We start from the raw sequence: 20,967 nt of genomic DNA on the forward strand, positions 1-20,967 counted from the left end.
TCATATTAGTAAACTTAACATTTAACAATATAACATATTATGAAACGGATGGACAAATACACTCCAAAGTAAAAAAATGATTCAATTAATAGGTTAACGAATCGATACATTAAAAAAAACCAAGCAATTTCTTATTTTATCATATATAGAGTTTAGTACAAAAACATATAAAAATTAGCAAAAACATTTAAAGAAAAAAGGTTTTCCTGAACATTGACGTTTGTTAAATAACAAAAACCTTACCTTAGTTTAAATAAAATCACGAGAAAAACAGCTTCAATATAATGGATTTGAGAAAATATCAAAAATAAATGTGACAGTTAATATAACAAAACTTAAAACACAAACGAGGAAAAAGGCTTACCTCGCATGAACTCCGTCGGCTATTTGCTGGACCAGGTCTCCGATTATTTCGTGCTTTATGTAGTAAAGCATTCTCACGCGAAGCAGTACTCTGTAATTGATAGTAGAGTTAAATATCTGTCGAGTTTAATAAACAAACAAAAAGATTTTTTGCTTCGGATCAGTATCGTTTGAGAATAGGTTTGTTTTCATTGAATACCTACGTATTCTCTAAATTAGCATGTTAGTCATCATGTTGGTATATTTTGAAAGCCTGCTCAAAAAAATTGGAATATCAAATAGAAATAAAAAAAATCGCCAATTATTAAAGGCTTTTTAAAATACCTTTTTTTGTATACGCCCTTGACACAGATATTGTGATGGTTGTTTTAAAGTCAGTAAACAATTACGCAGAATAATAAATCATTATTAATTCAAAGTAATTACTATTGTCATGGGAAAAGTCACAATTGAAGGTTAAAAGAAGTTTATCTCCACTTCGGAAATCGTTCTCAAAATACAAACATTAATAAATTTATTAATGTTTATATTTTAAGAACGATTTTCGAAGTAGAGATTGAAACGTCAATAAACTTATTTTAACCTTCAATTGTGGCTTATTACTGTGGGTTACTTCTAAAACTACCAATGGACAAGTAACGCAAGATACAACAATAAAAAATCGACAACAGGCTTTCGTAAATAACTTAACAGGTTTAAAAACTCCGAGCGGAAAAGGACCAACAATTGGTTTACTCCACGCAAGAAACAAAGATGGGTTTGTTGAAGGTGCTGACATGACTTTTCTTGCCAGAAAAAGGTGCTGAAGATTACCACGCAGAGATGGACGGAGATCTATTTGAGAAATGGCTTGAGGACATGTTAATACTGAATCTCCCAAAAAAATAAAAACAATGTTATTGTAATGGACAATGGATCTTATCATTCTAGGAAACTAAATTTTCCCAAACAAATTTGAGTGAAACGTCAAATTAAGGAGTGGCTTTATGAAAAAATATTTATTTTGAAAAAGATCACTTAAAATAGAACTTCTGGAAACTGCTCATGCATTTAAAAATATTTATGACAAAGACAAAATGGATTGTATTGTTGAAAAATACAGGAATCACAGTGACGAACAATACCGCGTAGATGTCCACATCTAAGACTTTCGCCTTATCACTGTGAATTGAATGAATAGAAATAGTGTGGATTGAAGTGAAATGGTACGTGTCCTCCAGAAATTAAAGTTTCAAACAAAACGCCGTTAAAACATTGATTTATGAAGGTTATAAAAAAGTACACAATGGACATTGGAACAATTAACTCAACCATGTTATAAAATTGGAGAATAATTTTTGGACAGTAGACAACATGCAAGATGACATTGAATCTATTACAATTTCATTAAACGATGACTCGGAAGATGAACCCATTATGAAAATAAAAACAATTGAAAATTGTATTTCTGGGTTATTCTTTTTAATCGCCTTCATTAAATACTTATTAATAACTGTTCACTAACGGCAACTATGTACTTAAAATTATAAAATTATTAATGTAGTTCATATAACTTAATAGCTGTGGTTAACCAACCATTGTTATGTATAACAGCATTTTAGGAATTATGACCATTTATTTTATTCACGAATATTCTATTACAAATTTTAACTAACCTAATCATATCTTAGTCTAGCCTGAGTTTGGCGCTGCTTATTTTACAAAAGTAGCAAAATTTAAAATGGCAGTAGAACTGGCAACGCTGTTGTCCTATATCCGTACAGCGTACACTGCCATCTGAATATTATTTTCACTATAATACATTCCATCAAATTATCTTCACGCAGGGGAATTACGGCAATTATCGAGTTAGTTAGTTTGATGGTAGTATTTTTTCGGGTAACTTATTCCCGCAAGTTGAGCTCAAATACATTATATTTTTTTACCTACAACATACAGCACCGGCAAAAAAATCTTTACATTGCCAAATAAATCACTAAATTTGAAGAAAAATTGGATGCGTTCTATCAGCGTTTGAGGGGAGAGGGGATAACGTACTAGCGACGGCAGGACTTGCGTCTCGAGTCTCGGGCTCGGAGTAGTCGGAGTAGTCAGTGCGGAACTACGACAAGCTTTTATAGTCGATGCCGATGCAAAAATGTGGCTGTAGTCTGTTGTTATAATCAGTGAAGATTAATTTGCCAAACTGGTCGTATGCTTCTAAGACTGCTTAGTTCTGAAATAAACTTGTGGCGACGTTTGCTTGCGATGTTATATAATTAATTTGTTATTAATTATATTATTTTATCGTATAATTATATTACGATATATAATATTCAGTTGTATTTATATTTTCACAATTTAAAGCTGTGAAAATAACTAAATATTGTTGCAAAGTTTGCAATGTTTCTTTTTCTTTAAAAAAGAATTTATGGACACTTTAAAAATAAAACCAACTGACTGTGAAATTTGCGAATATTCAGCATCGCGCCCGGATACTCTATATAGATATAAATCTTACAATCGTCATCCTAATTTTGAAAAAGTTAATTTATATATAATAATATTTCTTACAGATCTTTAATCTTTAAGTATATTCATGAATTAATAATAATCTTTTCATTCACAATATTCAAAATTTTGGACAAAAAAGTAAGTTTCAATACGTCCGAACATACTGAATCTTGTTTTACTTGCCAAACATTCTAAACATTGTTGAATTTTAAGCTTGTCCAAAATAGGTAGTTGAATTCTAAACTACTCAATATCAATCTTAGTTTTCGTTCAAGACGTGGAAATATTCAAAACATCAAACGCGTATTCAAAACTCCAGTTGGCATCGGCTATAAACGCTTGTAGTCGTGACTCCGCACTATCTGTTCCAAGACGCATGTGACGGCAGATATCTGTCGTTTACTGACAGCTTAGTTTCTTTTTTAGTTTGTTTGCGCGTTTGTACTATACTATACTACAATTCGCTTTGTGTGAGTAGTCAAGGTTAAAGTTCTTTTCACTTACTGAGTGAAGTTTGAAATAAATTCTAAATTGAAGTAAAAAATATGGGTCGAAAGAAACTCAAATGAAGAGAAAGTTCGCGCTTAAACGTTATTTGAGAAAGGGGACTCTGTAATTACCGTAGCACGTGATGTCGTTGTTTCAAGAGAGGCAATTTATCAATTGAAATGGTCGGCTGCGTCGTTGCCTCCAGGGACAGAAAACCTGGTTCTGGACCTCCTAAAAAACATCATCCAGGACTGACACCATCATCACGCGTGCAGTAATGTTGAACCCTCCCATAACTGCCACGGAACTCAAAAATAAATATCCTTATCTACTTCAGAACGTTTCAACGCAACGAAGATCTAGCATTGCCAAGTCGAAGTGCTGCAAAGAAGTCCTTGCTCACAAAAGCAATGAAGAAAAAAGGTTAAGCTTTTTGTAAAAATTATCAGCACTTTACACCTGAACAGTGAAAAAAAGTTATGTTCAGTGGCGAAAGTACGTTCAGGTTAGTAAGATGAAGCTCCAAATTTGTTCGTCGTCCACTCACCGCATCAGGTATCACGATCCAAAGTTCACAGTTAAAACCGTCAAAAACATCCTGAAAGTATAATGGTATGAGGTGCGTTTAATGGTAATAAAGGAATGGCATGGTTGTATTTATTGCCCTAGAATGTTACAATGAGACCAAGCAAGTATGTAACTGTTCTAGAGCAACATTTATTGAACTTTTGGGAAACTCACGAATGTGACTTCTTTATGCACGATGATGCCCCTGCTAAAAAGCTAGGACAGTAGCAAAGTACTTGAATAATCACAATATATTGGAATGGTCGGGTAACTTGCCCGACCTTAATCCGATCGAGAACGCCTGGAATATAATGCACGGATAAGAGGTTGTGGGTGACCATGGAAGGAGAATATTCCTTGAACCTTAATCCATGCCCATAGCTTATCATCTACTACAAGGGTGATTTGACACAGTATTAATTTGTAAAGTTAAAATACATCTACACAACTACATTTGTTTCATATACTTCTCTGAATTGCCATTGCACAAGAATCTGAAAAGGAACTTAAAACTTTCTTACTTACAAACTTGTTCCATTTCCATAATCGCTTTTCAATGACGAAGGCATGCATAAATGCGTTAAATCTTCTATGTATAAGACATTTAGGCAACATTCTTTAGATATAAATTTTGGCGATACAATATATGTCATCGACGGAAAACACTTATTACACCGAGTCATTCGGCATTGCAGTGAACTATCTTTATTTATTTGCAATAACTATATTACGTACGTTCGATCAAAATATATATCCACTACTACAATCGTATTCTACGGATATACTGAAGGTGTAGCAAACCGTAGTACCAAATATGCTGATCGATCCCGACGATCACGAATAACTGCTTCATTAGACATACTTTTTGACGAGTCAATGATTCCAACTGTATCACAAGATAAACTCCTGACAAACGATGCAAAACATGCCTCATTAGAATGTTGAAGACAAAATTTAAAGCTGAGAATTGTATGGTCTCATAAGCCATAGAAGATGCGAATACGGCGAAGATATAGATCATATTCTTTTGACAGCTCTATGTACGCGATCAAACGTGTATTTTCTCAAACCAGGAAAAGGAAAAAATTCTGAACAAATATATTCCACAAAAAGATAGATAAAATAACTGCAGATCATTTACCTACTTTACGCCAAGATGGCGTCGGATGATGAAGTACCATTCGATACTGGTAGTGTTAAAAGCGATTTAAATAGTTCTGTGATTAAAAATGTGCAAAAAAAGTATTTAAGACATTTTTCTGCATAAATTGCGATTGAATTATATCACGATAGTTGTACAAACAAGAAAAATATTAAGTTTTTAAATAAGAATCATGTGGTATGTTGTGAAAAAAATATAAACGAGGATATTATATTCAATGCTAAAATTAGATGAACTAAGAAGCTACCAAACGACATATTACTTCAAATCACACAGAGAATAACAACCTTGGTAGTTCCAACGCTATATCCAGTCAATCAACCTCCGTGCTGAACAAACAACAACAAAACAATGATGGATTTACGCTCGTTACAAGAAAACAAAGCCATAGGAATTTTGTTACTAGAGGTTCTTCAGAAATATCCAGTGGACAAGAATTTGTAGCTGATAATAATAAAAAGAGGTGGTATTATATTGGTAATGTATCCAAAACTGTAAATGTAAATATTATAAGCAAATATATAACTGATAAACTATCATTAAAAGAAGGTAATGATAATGCCTTTATCATAGAACAACATAAAACTATAGGAAGAACTAATTCGTTCAAAATTGGGGTTGACTTTAAGTACAATGATACAATGAATTGTGCGGAATTTTGGCTAGATGGAATTAGTCTAAGATGATTTAACATAAAATGAAAGGCAACTCAAAGAAATAACAATGATGTTATTCTTGATCCGTCTTCTTCTGATGGTGGGAACAAATCTACGAATATTCCACAAAATTTTCCCCAATAAGACGACCATCTGGAGGTACATGTGCATCAAATGGCTATTACAATGTCTATTATCAGAATGTTAGAGGACTACGGAAAAAACTAAATACAATCTCTGAATCAGTAACAGCGAATAATTATGATATACTGGCATTTACTGAAACCTCATGTGATAGTATAGAGTAATGAACTAAGCATCTCACAGTACAATATATACCGCTGTGATAGATCAAGCTTAAACAGTTCATGTAAACGACTTGGAGGAGTTCTTATAGCAATTAATAGGGACATTTCTTTAGTATTAGTAAATCATCAATTTAAAAACATTGAATGTATGTTTGTTGAACTTTTATTTGGAAAACAAAAGTGTCTTATGGGATGTGTTTATTTACCTCCAAACTCTCCATTATGTTTGTATGACGAGTATGTAAATTGTGTAGAAGGTATTTTATATGAAACACAGTACATTTTGGTATATCTACTTGGTGATTTTAACCTACCAAATATTCATTGGGAAAATGATAAATTAACAAAGTTAAATGTATTCCAGAAAGTTTTGCTTTTTTAAATCTCTTTCAATTAAATAATGTACCAAACTGTAATGGGGGTTTCTTAGACCTTATTTTTTCTAGTATAAATAACATAGACTTAAAAATTGCTGATCAATCTATATTAAAATGTGATAGCTATCATCCAGCCTTGTCCTTTGACATTATTGGAAATGTTATTTTAGAATCTCTTAGCTATGATTCTATTTTGACTTTAAAAATGCTAATTATTTCCTTATTAATGAATATTTAGGTTCAGTCGACTGGGATAGGATTATTGATGAGACAGATGTAAATAAAAGAGTTGATAAATTTTATGTGTTAGATTCCTGTATTAATCTATTTATACCAAAAACTAGATGCAAAAACTCAAAATTTCCGAAATGGTACACCCCTCATTTAAAACATATATTATTTCAAAAGAAGCTTGCTCATGCAAAATACAAAATGACAGGATCTAAGAAGGATTATGATCTTTTTTCTAATTTGCGTCAAGAATTTAGGGATTGCTACAAAATATGTCATCAGATTCACCTAAATAATTTACAAACTGCTATGTATGATACAAAAGATTTTTGGCATTATGTAAATAATAAAAGAAAATGTTTTGATTTGCCAAACACAATGAAATATGAGAATATAACTTCTGATAATTCCCAAAATATAGCAAACTTGTTTAGTAAATTTTTTAATTCAACCTATGTTACTAGTAATACAGATTATCCAGCTGTAAACTCTGCTAGTAGTCTTTGTGTTGAAATTTGTGATATTACTGTATTAGATGTATTTGAATTTATATCTAAGATTGATCTAAAAATAAGTTGTGGACTTGATAATATATCCTCTTTGTTCATATTTAATTGTAGATTTATTCTGAGTTATATTTTACAAAAAATATTTAGTTTATCATTGAGCTCAGGTGTCTTTCCAGAGATATGGAAGAGAAGTTATATGGAAGAGAAGTTATATTAACCCAGTCCATAAAGGAGGTAATAGAGAAAATATAAAACTACAGAGCTATATCTAAAATTTCAGTTTTCGCTAAATCTTTTGAAGGGATTGTAGCTGCAAAACTTGGTCAATTATTGAATCCTACTTTAATGACTGACCAACATGGTCCGTAAATAAACATTACATTACATCATATTTTATTTTTGCATGCCTTCAGTGGCTGTGATATAACATCTGCACACTTTTATCAACAAAAAGGAAATTCATTAATGGACTCCGAAAAAATCCTAATTTAAACGAGTTTATTCAGGTATTTAAAAAACCAAACGCTGAATCAAAGATTATTGCTCAAGCAGAAGAACGTTTCCTTTTTGAATTATATGAATTATATGCATCGGGATCACCAACAGAAGCAGCAGCACGACATTATTCATTCGGAACCTAACACCAGCTTCAGCAGTGGTAAGAGAATAGACAAAGTACAGAACAATGACGATTGTACAACAATGGTGATATAACAGAAACAAAAATGGATTAATTCCTGTTACGACACTGGACCCCCAACTCCTGAATCCTTGTTAAAACTTTCTAGTAAATGTAAAAAGCCTGTGGATGCAGAAAAGCTGGGATAAAATTCTCCATTATATGTACAAATTGTAGTGGTGCTTGTAATAATTCGCAAGTTTCATCATATTACTACGATAAAGAGGAAGAAAAGCAACTGACTATTTTCGAGCAAAGGTTTTATGAAATCGAAAACGAAGAGGCTTGCGATAAGTTTGATAATATCATCGCAGATTATGCGGATGAAATTTTGGTCTGCGACGCCGACGTCTCGATCGGTGTCCAAGACGAACTCGCAACGCCTAGTCCATAAGTAACAGAAAAGCGATGGCGATTGCACTAATTTTCGAAAGTGTGCATCACATGTGGATTAGGCCTACAGGAAACACCATGATAAAAAACGCGTCGCTTACTCTACCTCCAGGTGGTGTGGAAATGAGTTTTTTCCAAAAACTATTGATTTTAGAAAAAAATTGTAAATATATAAATTGTAGGCAATTCTTTCTAGTTTAATTTTGTATATACGTGTTTTTCTCGTGCAATGAATCAGAGAGGAGATATTGTAAAAGAAACTGTTATTAGGCGCTATTTTGCCAATATAGCGGCCCGTGCGGCGGATACTAGGTGGCAAAGTTGAAATTCAAAAAGAACATACCGTCATCTATACAATTAGCAATTTTCAAAACTCCCTAAAAAACTTTCCAGGTAAAATTACCAAATGACTGGACTATAATACAGCAAGAACATAAATATTTATATATACTCTACCTAAAATATACAAATTTTGGTAAGGCTATGAAATTATTTTAGGTGGTTGATTTATTAGATACAATGTGTATTTCTTTCTGACTTCAGAAAGCGAGCAACGAAAAATTTAATATTCTAGAATGGCCACCATACCAAAATCGGCGAAAACGACAGAAAGACGTAGAATTGTCGTGGTCACTAATCAAACTATTAAAAAAGCTATACTCCCAATAGCGTATATACTTCCGAATTTTAATCCAGTTAATTCTGGATATTTAATGTAATTTGAGAATTTGACAGTCCATTTCAAGACAGGCGGCTGAAATGAACGACTGGGTTTTAGTTAGACCAATTAAGTTAGTAAAAAATACATATTTTTTCGTCACAACTGTATATTTAAATAAACAATCAAAACGTTAAACTCATTATTTTGCTCATAACTTAAAAACTTGTATATTTAGAGAAGTGATGTCAACAGACAAAATTTTTAATAATTGTATTTGCCAAGTTTTGTTAAAAACTTTCCGACTTTTCTAAAAAAAAAAAAAAAGTATATGTTTACAACCGTAAAAAGTGCTATTATTAAATCATTTTGTGTACATAAATGTAATTTTTTTAAACTTTTTTCCATAAGTCATTAGTATGCGTCCTATCGAGAAAAATAAGCCCCAGTTTATTGAGATCCATTCGGTTAAATTATCTGGACAAACCTTAGAAATTGACTCATTTTACAAAAAATCTTATAAACAAATTAAATTTCGAGAAAACTAATCAACCGATCTGGATCATCTTTTGCACAAAAACCACATTTTGTTGTTTGTTCATTTTGCAATAATTTTTTTGTTTATTAACCGATTTGAATTTAGCATATCTCATTTTGTGTACTTATCTTTTGTTCCAAAAAAGTTGTCTATTGACGTCAAATCTCTAAATAGATAAGTTTTTAAGTTATGACCAAAATAATGAGTTTGACGTTTTGATTGTTTAAAAATAGTTCCAATAAAAAATTAAATTAATTTTAAAAAATTGATAAATCCCTAGATGAGAGTTTTTTGTAATATCGCATACTACGTATTTCAACTGTCAAACCCATCTATACAGTTGTGTCGAATAAACAACTTAATTGGCCTATTTTATAAACTTATAGTAAAAATTATTAACAAAACAAAGGGGAATTGTTCCTGCTTGTAAAATAATTTGTCGGTCGTTTATATTTGGTCATTTCAAAGCAAGAAAACCTGGGAAATATCAACTGAATACAGTTTCCACTTAAAAAAACATTTAAAATCAATGATCAAATGTATCCATATTACAATTTTTTTGAGGATTGTATTCTGAGAAAAGTTTTTCTAAGAGAACAAACAATGAATGAAATGTATTTAAAAAAACTTACTTATTCGCATGTCTTCCCAAATGCTTCTTATAATTACTTTCCAAAAATATATCCCCATCATATTTCTCATGCTTGCTCCAATGATTAGGATCCGTTATAGCAGGATGGCGAAGGTCTTTGGTTAAGATGCCTTTGTCCTTCTTTTTATGCTTGTTTCGGATTCCCCGGGGCACTGGATCTTTCAAGCCGTGGTGATTTTTGGAAATTTTCTGTTCACCGTTTTCCGATGGGGCTATCAAATCCCAAATGAAACTACGAATTTTTTCGTCTCCTCGGTAGAATCGCAAGCAATACAACAGCTGAAAAGTATTATTTATTACTCACTAATTTGGGAAAACAAACAAAATGAAAATAAATAATATAGCCAAGGTGACAATACTAACGTTGAACTGTAGGTAGAGTCAAAATTTCCTTCAGGGCAATGACAACCCGAAGAAAACATTTTTTCATTATTTCGTTTTAAAAGGCCAACAGAAATAAATGCAGCCGCGTCACAAATAACAACTACAATATCGGTAGAATTCGGGACACAAATATAAACAAAAAGAAAACATTATTACAGATAAATGAATTGAAAATTATCCATACTAGTGGGACAAAACCCATAAACAAATCGATAAAAGTCTTCTCTGTGCATTATTACAGATAAATGAATTTAAAAAAAATCCATACTAGTGGGACAAAACCCATAAACAAATCGATAAGTCTTCTCTGTGAATAAAAGGGAGGTACATATTGAACTCAATATATACACAGATAGACACAAAGAACGGCGAGAAAAGTAATAAGTTAAATCAAGAAAGAAATTGAGTTTAAGTGATGATACAATAGTCAATGGACTAAAAAAATAATAGAAAGGAAAATAATTTTAAATATATACAATAAAACAAAAAATTTCCACAAAATTTATTATAAAAACTTATCACTACACAGCTGTTTCGGCAGAGTGCCTTTCTCAAGTGATCTATTTTTGGCATGTGTGTACACTTTATAGTCTTTAATGAAATAGGTTGAGGAGGGGAGAACTGTTTGTCTCAAGTTGGTCATTCAGAATTATATATGTGTTTTTTAATTTGTTAATTTCCATAGATTCACAAAGATAGCTTAAAGCCTTTATTTTGAATGTGAAGAATTTGAAACTCGTCATTAAAAGAATGATTATGATCTAGAAGGTGAAGTGCGTATGTAGAATCTGTTTTTCTATTGTTGAAAGCCCTTTTATGTTCTGCTATTCGTTTATTAACAATAGAAAACAATAGAAAAACTTTCAACAATAGAAAAACAGATTCTACAAACGGACTACACCTTCTAGATCATAATCATTCTTTTAATGACGAGTTTCAAATTCTTCACATTCAAAATATAGGCCTTAAGCTATCTTTGTTAGAATCTATGGAAATTAACAAATTAAAAAACACAGATATAATTCTGAATGACCAACTTGAGACAAACAGTTCTCCCCTCCTCAACCTATTTCATTAAAGACTATAAAGTGTAAACGCATGCCAAAAATAGATCACTTGAGAAAGGCACTCTGCCGAAACAGCTGTAGTGATAAGTTTTGTGCAAATTTTTGAAAACAAAGTTTTCAGTGTTTTATTGTTACATAAAATGAAAAATATCTCTCTAATGTGGTTTTGTGAGGTAACCATTACTCAATTTCTAAGTAAAATCACAAATTGTTAAACAATATTTATTTGCTAGAATATAGGACGCTTTTAGACATCACTGTCATCATCAGCTTTTAATATAGAAGTTAAATCCTAAATGTACAAGAATTCGCAACTTTAAGAAAAAAATTAAAGTACAAAAGGTTCTTCATGTAAAAAATTACTACTTACAGAGTCTAATTTAAAGAAAGTGGCTAGGTTGCCAACGCCATAGAGAACATCTAATTAATATTTAGAACCTTTTATTATTGGGTTATTAAAAAAAATCAAATAGTACAATTGTTCTCCTATGGGTACCATTATGAAGAGAAGTTGGGAACCAGAGCTAGTGACATGTGTCAGCAGAGTCATACCTACTGTCAGTAGTAGTACATGCAAAACGACACAAACTACTTGCATATTTCGATTTCTCCCTCATAAATATAGGCATTTTACACTTGATATTATCGCACCTCAGCTCAAACAGTGTCACAAAAAAAGTATTGTATTGTAGCATTAGCATGTAGCATGTAGCATTAACAGTTTAATAAAATTACAAAATCCTATCTCAAAAAGTGTTACGCCTGTGGTTCAAGTATTTGTCGTTATGCGCAAGATAGTTGTATTTCTAAGATCTGTATAAAGCGTCGTTGGTCATACCTGATTGGGGCTATTAAAAAAGAATATTTTTATTTCGATTAAAGCAAAATATTAGCTATGTGCCTGGAACAGACCTAGGAGGAACATAATTAAGAAGGAACAGATAATTGATTAATCGACAATAAATTATAATGATCTTAAACTCTAAACGACTAGAAGAAAGGACGAAGAAACAGAATGTAAAGGCAAAGCGTTCTTGCCCTACATATCGGGGGTAACGGACAGAATTGGGCGAATGGTTAAGAAAGCCAACGTAAAGACCATTTTCAAGCCTACAAAGAAAATCAAGGACTGTTTAAGATCGGTGAAAGACAAACGCGATCCATTAGCAACGGCCGGAGTATATCGAATACTATGCACATGTGGAATGGTATATATGGGAACCACGAAAAGACACACAAACACAAGGATAAATGAACATAAAAGCCATTGTCGTTTAGGACATATTGACAAATCTGCCGTTGCCGAACACGCTTTGGGAATCGGAGAACATCGAATACTGTTTGAAGAAACGCTGATGCTGGACAAAACTTCACAGTACTACCCACGGTTGTATCGGGAAGCGGTGGAAATATATAAGCACCCAAATAATTTTAATCGGATAGAAGAAGGACTGAAAATTAACAAGACATGGATACCAATATTAAAATCCACAAACACCCTTCCCGCCAAACACGAAGAAAGAAAAGCTACTACAAACGACGACACGCCCCCTCAAACCGAAACCAGTGGAGGGGAGGCGAGTGGGAAATATAAATATTGCCTCAGTAGTACAACGCGGCGTAAAAAGAAGCCGGTTATCGTGTGTCAGTGTTTTAGTGCTTTTTAGGTTCCTACAGCAAAGGGTCAGACGTCTGTCTTAGACAAAGCCACAGTTCTGACCGCTTGGAAACCGCCAAGAGCAAAAAAGCCGTTAGATAACGGTTCCGAAAGGACAAATAAAGGTGAAAATAACCGCGTGGCGATCACCACGTGGCCGCAATTTGGAGGGAAAAGGTAAGTGTTGTGTTTTCTGTTGGTTTGACATTCTACATTCTCTCACGGAGATTCTGCTGGTCACAGTGTAGGCATAGTGGGTGGTCCAGTAAGAAAGCCACCCACGTAGGCTGTTGCTGGGGCTATCAGCTTCCGCCTGAGCTTGCGGACGTGCCGTGCCGATAGAATTCTGCATTTTCACCTACTTATGAATTGCTAAAAACGAATCAACGGGGGACCGCTAGCCAAAAAATTACAGATAAGTATAGTCCGGCGTTCCTGCCATCTTGTACATTGCACCAGGTACAGGAAAATAAGGAGTCTTCTAGGTATAACATCCTAGCCGTCAACTTTGATAATGCCGAGGTCGACCCGCTCAAACAGGTCAAACAAGGTTATCCCTGCAGAACCACCCGACCCTGGACAACATACCAATAATATTCCTGATAATCACGGCTTTCCGCCTCTACCTATGCATAGAACATCCGTATCATCTCCTTTAATACCACCAACCAACCCTACCACCCTACCCATTCCAACATCCTTTCCACCCACAATACATATCCCGGAAAATACTCAAACCTCGCTCACCAACAATATGTCCGACACCTTCATGTCTGACCTAATATCCACGCTACCCATAGAACAAATCGACCGGTTGATCGCTCAATTGCAGCTGTCCCGGTCTTCCGCAATCCTAAACCCATCCACATCTCCTATCACCACTCAACCACAACACAATTTCACCACACTTGGTGAATACCTCCATACACCACTTACTCGAGTACAAATCTTACGAAGACTAAACAGAAAACGACACGACTATCCTTCCGCACATATACATCGCCTGTCGAACATCCAGCCCATAAATGAGAGGCTCTCCTCTCTGAGCAGGAGTTACACAATTCGCACCATCCGAGGCCAAAACCTCAGAGCCCAAAGCATCCTCAAAACTACCTGCTCATCCATCGGCAATGTATTCAGACGAAAACCCAAACTCCCATTCCTACCCGCCATTCTGCTGGAACTTGCCAGTAACGAGCTCCCGGATGAATACATTGACATACAGGAGGCAACTCTCCTCTTTTACCGTCGCTTATAATACTAAATGTTCACTTCGAACTGACAACGACAGGGGGGGGATCGGTTTTCTGTGGTTTTCCGATTCCATTGCACAACGATACCTGTCTGTTTTTTGAGGTACCAGTCCACAGCTGCCTTCACGCGTCGAATTGACATACACTATTTTAATAAATTAATAAATTGATAATTCAATTTCATATATTTACTAATCTCTGTTTTAGATCAAAAAAAAAAAATTCTGAAAAGAACCGTTCACTTACATACCTTTCGCCCCCGATTGTCCAGGACTAGATAATATCAGCAACCTCCAACAAACAAACACACCGCACACCAGTAGATACAACACCAAAATCCAGTGCCAGCCACACCCAACACAAAGAAAAACACGTCCTGAAGAGGCAAAACCCTAAAACAGGACAGCACAGCCAACCAATCCCAAGGAAACACCCAAAAGCACACAAGACAATCACAACAATGGTACAACGCGGCGTCAGTTTCAGGTTACAAGCGAAGCAGTAACATTTCCAGAAGATGCCAACCCCTAGTGTTGGCGAAAAATCGAGAACTAATCTCAGAAGACAAAAAACTCTAAACGACAGTTCAAATAAAGACAATACTTTTAATTTGAGTCTAGAAAGTAATTAAGATTATTTACCTGAAACTGAACAAGCAGACGTTTCGTTCAAACTAGGACAGTGATCTTAAAAAGATGAAGAAAAATAATTATTTCCTAACTAACCGTCGATCATCATCATCGAGCACTTCAAGTTCTTCGTCATCCAGTTCCAATTTATCTTCATCAAGCTCGTCGTCCTTGTCAGGTGGCGAAAACAATCGTGAAGAACGTCCTTCTATTTCACAGAACTCTGATTTAGACAGAAATCACCGACAAGGAGAGTTCAAGACAGAAGTGAAGACTACGCGTAAAAAACGGCGAGCTAAAGGACAGTGGAAGCAAAATGTAGTTAGAATTCTAAGAAACTCAAGATTAGCTGATCAAACTAAATCTGGACGAGCTATTTCTAAAAAACCTATTTAAGAAGGTTGTGGGGCCACTTTGTTGACTGAAATGCGATTTTTTCTTACCAATGAAACAAGGCTCAAATTGTTTGAAAGTTACTTTGCTTTGCAAAAAGTAGAGGCAATTCATACATAAGCAATTAAAACCTATCGAAGATATGTACCACTATGTCAAAGCATAAAAGCCACGGAAAAATAATTATGCTTTCTACTTTTGGCGAAACTTTAACAGCAAAATTAGGGATCATATAAAATTAATATCTAAAATAGAAAGTCATTATTTGAGGGCATAAATTTCAGGCGAATATATTTACGACCGTAGAATGATGCGCATACCCTGGACAGAACATCGCACAAATGTCATCAATATTGACAGAACTCGACATCAATACTAGGCTTACCACAATCATCAACCAAAATATATTGAGGTACTTTGGTCACATTACCAAACGAATGGAAGGCATGTAAATGTTGGTGGTTGAAGGCAAGGTAGATGGTAAAAGAACCCGAGGAAGATCTCCACTCCGATGGTCAGACCTAATAAAGTGCGCTACCGGTTACTCTCTGTCTGAGACAGAACACCGCGCCCAGGAGAGAGAAGAATGGATAGCAACCATTCGTCAAATACCATAACGTCACCACATCCTTACGAAGGATAAAGGATAGAGGAGGAGGATATTGACGGAGGAAAGACCATTTCTGATCTGCATAGGGATTATGTGAACCAGTACACACGAGATGGTCGTAATTATGGAAATTATGTAATGTATTCACGGCTATTTAATGGTGAATTTAACTTGATTTTTTCGTGTCCAAAAAGGACAGGTGTGAGCTTTGCGTAGCTTATGAAAACTCTTAATTTAGAAGACAAAGAAAAAATTAAGAAAAAATATGACGATCTCATAATAGAAAAACAATTATCAAGGGATGACAAAAAGAAAGACAAGGAAGCTCTTAAGATAAACAAAAACTTGATTGTGGCCGTATATGACTTGCAGGATATGCTGTATTGCAGTTATTTCGCGGCGATGTTTCTGTTTTTTATTATAAGAGTAAACTAAATAATATGAATTTCACTATAAGTCATCATCATCATTGGTGCTACAGCCCTATAAAAGAGCCTCGACCTTCCCAAGTCTATTACGCCAGTCAGTTCTATCCATTGCCAACTGTTGCCAGTTTGCTGCGCCTATTTGTCTACCATTTCACTAAAAGTAAATTGAAAAAAAAAACAGAAGGCAATAAAATTTGGCGCAAGAGAAAGCAACTGATAACAAGTAGTGATTTAAATCACAATATTACAGAGTGCTACTTTCAGCACGAAGGCGAAAGCAACCGAGGCGCAGATAAGATCGGTAGCTGTGTGTTGAAATTTATTGAAAAAAAATTCAATTCAATTACTTACTCAAAAATTTTTTATAAAGAGGCAAAAAATCTGGGAAACCATTAAGAGTAAATGAACTGTCACATAGAGATTTTATTTCGTTAAAAAGTTTAATCAGTGATATGGGTATAACGGCTATAAGTAAGATAAAGTTCTCTGAAATAAAAATGATGAGTATTGCCAAAGATAAAACAGATGTTTTAAAATACAAAACGTCTTACATGGACACTGAATGGTCAGAAGGTAATTTATTAACCCGGAATAAGAAACATAACTATTCCTGATATAAAGCCTGCAAACGCTCTAGATCACCAATTAAGGAAAATAAAAGATTGATTTGATGAATTTGGTTCAAGGTAACCACATTCCTAGTCAATAATTTGTACACAACCTAGAGGAGAAATAGACTTTTATAAACTCTTATTTAATTGATATCTTCTCCAAAAATTATTATTGATTGTTATTTTACATTTTTCTTTTTGCAATATTTTTTATTTAATTTTGTTACTTATATTTAAAGTTGAATGATTAAAAAAGTATAACTCTGTTAACCAGATAATAATAATAATTTCTCTAATGATATTAGTATGCACTTCGGTCTTGACAAGTCTTGACAATATAATCAAAGGATAGGTTCAGCCCGACAGATTCGATATGCAAAACGGCCAGAACATCGAGGCCATGGGTGAAAATGATATGTATAAATACCTCGGAATAAAGCAAGCGCGGAAGATTGACCATAAGCAAATAAAAACTGAGATAACTACTGAGTTTATACGAAGGGTAAAACAGCTGCTTCGATCACACCTTAACAGTAAAAATTTGTATAGTACACTAAACACCTACGCATGTTCCGCGCTTAGCTACTCATTTGGTATTGTTAAGTGGACAAAAACCGATATAGAAAATCTTCAGCGAAAAGTATGAACACACCTCACAAAGGCACAAAAACACCATCCTCGAAGTGCAGTAGAAAGAACGACATTACCGAGGTATTTAGGAGGACGAGGACTTATGGATATAAGTGAGCAACTAGAAAAACAAATTACTAATTTAAGAACTTATTTGCAGGTGCAGGCTGAGACATCTACTCTACATCGATCACCGATCAAACTGAGGGAACCAGAAATACGCATAAACCATCTTACTAAGGACGAAAAAATGCGCACCTGGATGGGTAAACCTCTGCACGGGCGACATCTCAATGAGGTCAGTCAAGACCATGTCGACAATATAGCGTCGAACTATTGGCTGAACATCAGGAAAGATGTTCCCTGAAACAGAAGGTTCACTACTGGCCATTCAGGATCAGGTTATACCAACCAAAAATTACCTGAAATATATCGTCAAAGAACCTCAGGTCCAAAATGACAAATGCCGATATGGATGTCAAGCTCAGGAAACCATCCAACATCTTACCAGGGGCTGTCAGGCATTTGCTGCAACTGAATATAAAAATGGCACGACTCAGTAGGAAAGATCATTCATCAAGAGATAGCTATCAAACTGGGACTTCTTCAAACAAACCATCTTCCATATGATCAATACGTTCCTGAGAGTATACTTGAGAATGACAACTACAAGCTATACTGGGACCGCACATTAATCTGCACTCTTTTATATTCCTTTTCATAGGACTGATTATGCTCGTCATTTTCCCTTGTCGAGAATCCTCAGCTCTTGCAATGACCTCCTATTGGATCCTTTCTGTACAAACATTAATGCTTTCAAAAGGCAACTTAAGAATCTAATTATCAATCTAGATATGTGATAATATATATATATATATATATATATATATATATATATATATATATATATATATATATATATATATATATATATATATATATATATATATATATATATGTATATATTTTTAACTTTTGTGATTTGATATACTGTTTTAATGTACAAATTTTAACTGTTTACTTGTTTCTTTGTTATTGTTTGATGTTTATTGTACATGATCTTTACTTTTTACTATTTGTTGTATTTTATTGTAAATGGTTCTACGGTTGAAAATAAATAAATAAATAAATAATTGATGTGGCGATACCAACAACAATAATTTTCGTGTTAAACAGAACGAAAAAATCGCCAAATACAGGGATCTGGAAATTCAAATACGAAGACAGTGGAGAATGGAAAGTACCCACACAATACCTATTATTCTCTCTACTACTGGAGTCATTCCAAAGAACCTCCTAGAAAACATAAAAAAGCTAGGTCTGAATGAACATATCTACAAGACCATGCAGAAAGTTGTACTACTCTCAACGTCTAGATGTGTACGAAAATTTTTGGGAGATACTCCAGCATACCAAGTCACATAGGGCTCGATAACACGGAAAGAGTCCCACCAGAGCTCAATCCTTTTGATACCGTAGGTATCTGGGATGACTGAATTTTTCCCTTAGAGGGAGTGTGAGCCGTATGGCTAAATCTGATAATAATATTATATTCTGTACTGCTAAAACCACTTTTAATAAATAATATTTCGTAAATTTTTCGTTATTTTATCGGTGTAATGTCACAACTAAAAAAGCTCTTGCAATGACCTCCTATTGGATCCTTTCTGTACAAACATTAATGCTTTCAAAAGGCAACTTAAGAATCTAATTATCAATCTAGATATGTGATAATATATATATATATATATATATATATATATATATATATATATATATATATATATATATATATATATATATATATATATATATATATATGTATATATATATATATATATATATATATATATATATATATATGTATATATTTTTAACTTTTGTGATTTGATATACTGTTTTAATGTACAAATTTTAACTGTTTACTTGTTTCTTTGTTATTGTTTGATGTTTATTGTACATGATCTTTACTTTTTACTATTTGTTGTATTTTATTGTAAATGGTTCTACGGTTGAAAATAAATAAATAAATAAATAATTGATGTGGCGATACCAACAACAATAATTTTCGTGTTAAACAGAACGAAAAAATCGCCAAATACAGGGATCTGGAAATTCAAATACGAAGACAGTGGAGAATGGAAAGTACCCACACAATACCTATTATTCTCTCTACTACTGGAGTCATTCCAAAGAGCCTCCTAGAAAACATAAAAAAGCTAGGTCTGAATGAACATATCTACAAGACCATGCAGAAAGTTGTACTACTCTCAACGTCTAGATGTGTACGAAAATTTTTGGGAGATACTCCAGCATACCAAGTCACATAGGGCTCGATAACACGGAAAGAGTCCCACCAGAGCTCAATCCTTTTGATACCGTAGGTATCTGGGATGACTGAATTTTTCCCTTAGAGGGAGTGTGAGCCGTATGGCTAAATCTGATAATAATATTATATTCTGTACTGCTAAAACCACTTTTAATAAATAATATTTCGTAAATTTTTCGTTATTTTATCGGTGTAATGTCACAACTAAAAAAATATTTTTGAAGCAAAGCTTCTATACTGGCGTTGTATTACTTTTTTCTCTACAGTAAAATGCTGAGGCCAGAGTCAAGGAACTAGCGCCACAAGACGGCATCGTCACGGGTAATGGAACTAGCGCCACAAGATGGCGTAGTCACGGGTAGCGACACAGAACAGCGGTTCTTCACATCGATTCACTACTCTCGATCAATTCGTTTCTAGTCATAGATTTATTTTAAGCAGGTTTAAATTAAAAACTGCCTGAAAAATAACAACAAAACACAGACATTAAATGAGAAGTAAAACAAATTAAAAGAATATCTGTCAATAAAAGATTCGATTCGCAACGATTGACAAAATTTTAAAGTCAAAAATGTCATCCGATTAAAATAATAATATTGAATTATCTGTTTAAATTTTTATGACATTTCTCGTTTTAAAACAATTTCATATAACTACAATTATTATTTTTAAACATCTTATTTCGTTTACACAAAAATTAAATTTACTATTAAATGATATTTAATTCTATTTTATTAATAATTTAATATTTCGTCTGAATTTGACGAAGTCAGAAGTAAACAACATTTGCTTTATTAATACGTTAACAGGTGGCGTTAGCAGCAAACATAATAATCTATTGACTTTGTTTAAAATATAAAAAATATATAAATAATAAAATTACTTTATTCAATTTTAAAAG

The 20,967-nt window shown here is 33.6% G+C and overlaps 1 protein-coding gene across 11 annotated transcripts in view; it reads right to left on the reverse strand.

Moving 5' to 3' along the window:
- kis (chromodomain helicase DNA binding protein kismet) overlaps positions 1-20,967 on the reverse strand; it is a 175,354-nt gene that overhangs the window by 86,542 nt on the left and 67,845 nt on the right. For all 11 annotated transcript variants that reach the window (XM_072540564.1, XM_072540558.1, XM_072540563.1 and 8 more), the window contains exons 5-6: positions 10,056-10,354; positions 365-454 (exon numbers count right to left, since the gene is read on the reverse strand). In XM_072540564.1, coding sequence (XP_072396665.1) covers positions 365-454; positions 10,056-10,354 — 389 coding nt within the window. The remainder of the gene's footprint in view (positions 1-364; positions 455-10,055; positions 10,355-20,967) is intronic.

The sequence above is a fragment of the Diabrotica undecimpunctata genome, chromosome 8, assembly GCF_040954645.1.
Source record: "Diabrotica undecimpunctata isolate CICGRU chromosome 8, icDiaUnde3, whole genome shotgun sequence".
NCBI classification, from domain to species: domain Eukaryota; kingdom Metazoa; phylum Arthropoda; class Insecta; order Coleoptera; family Chrysomelidae; genus Diabrotica; species Diabrotica undecimpunctata.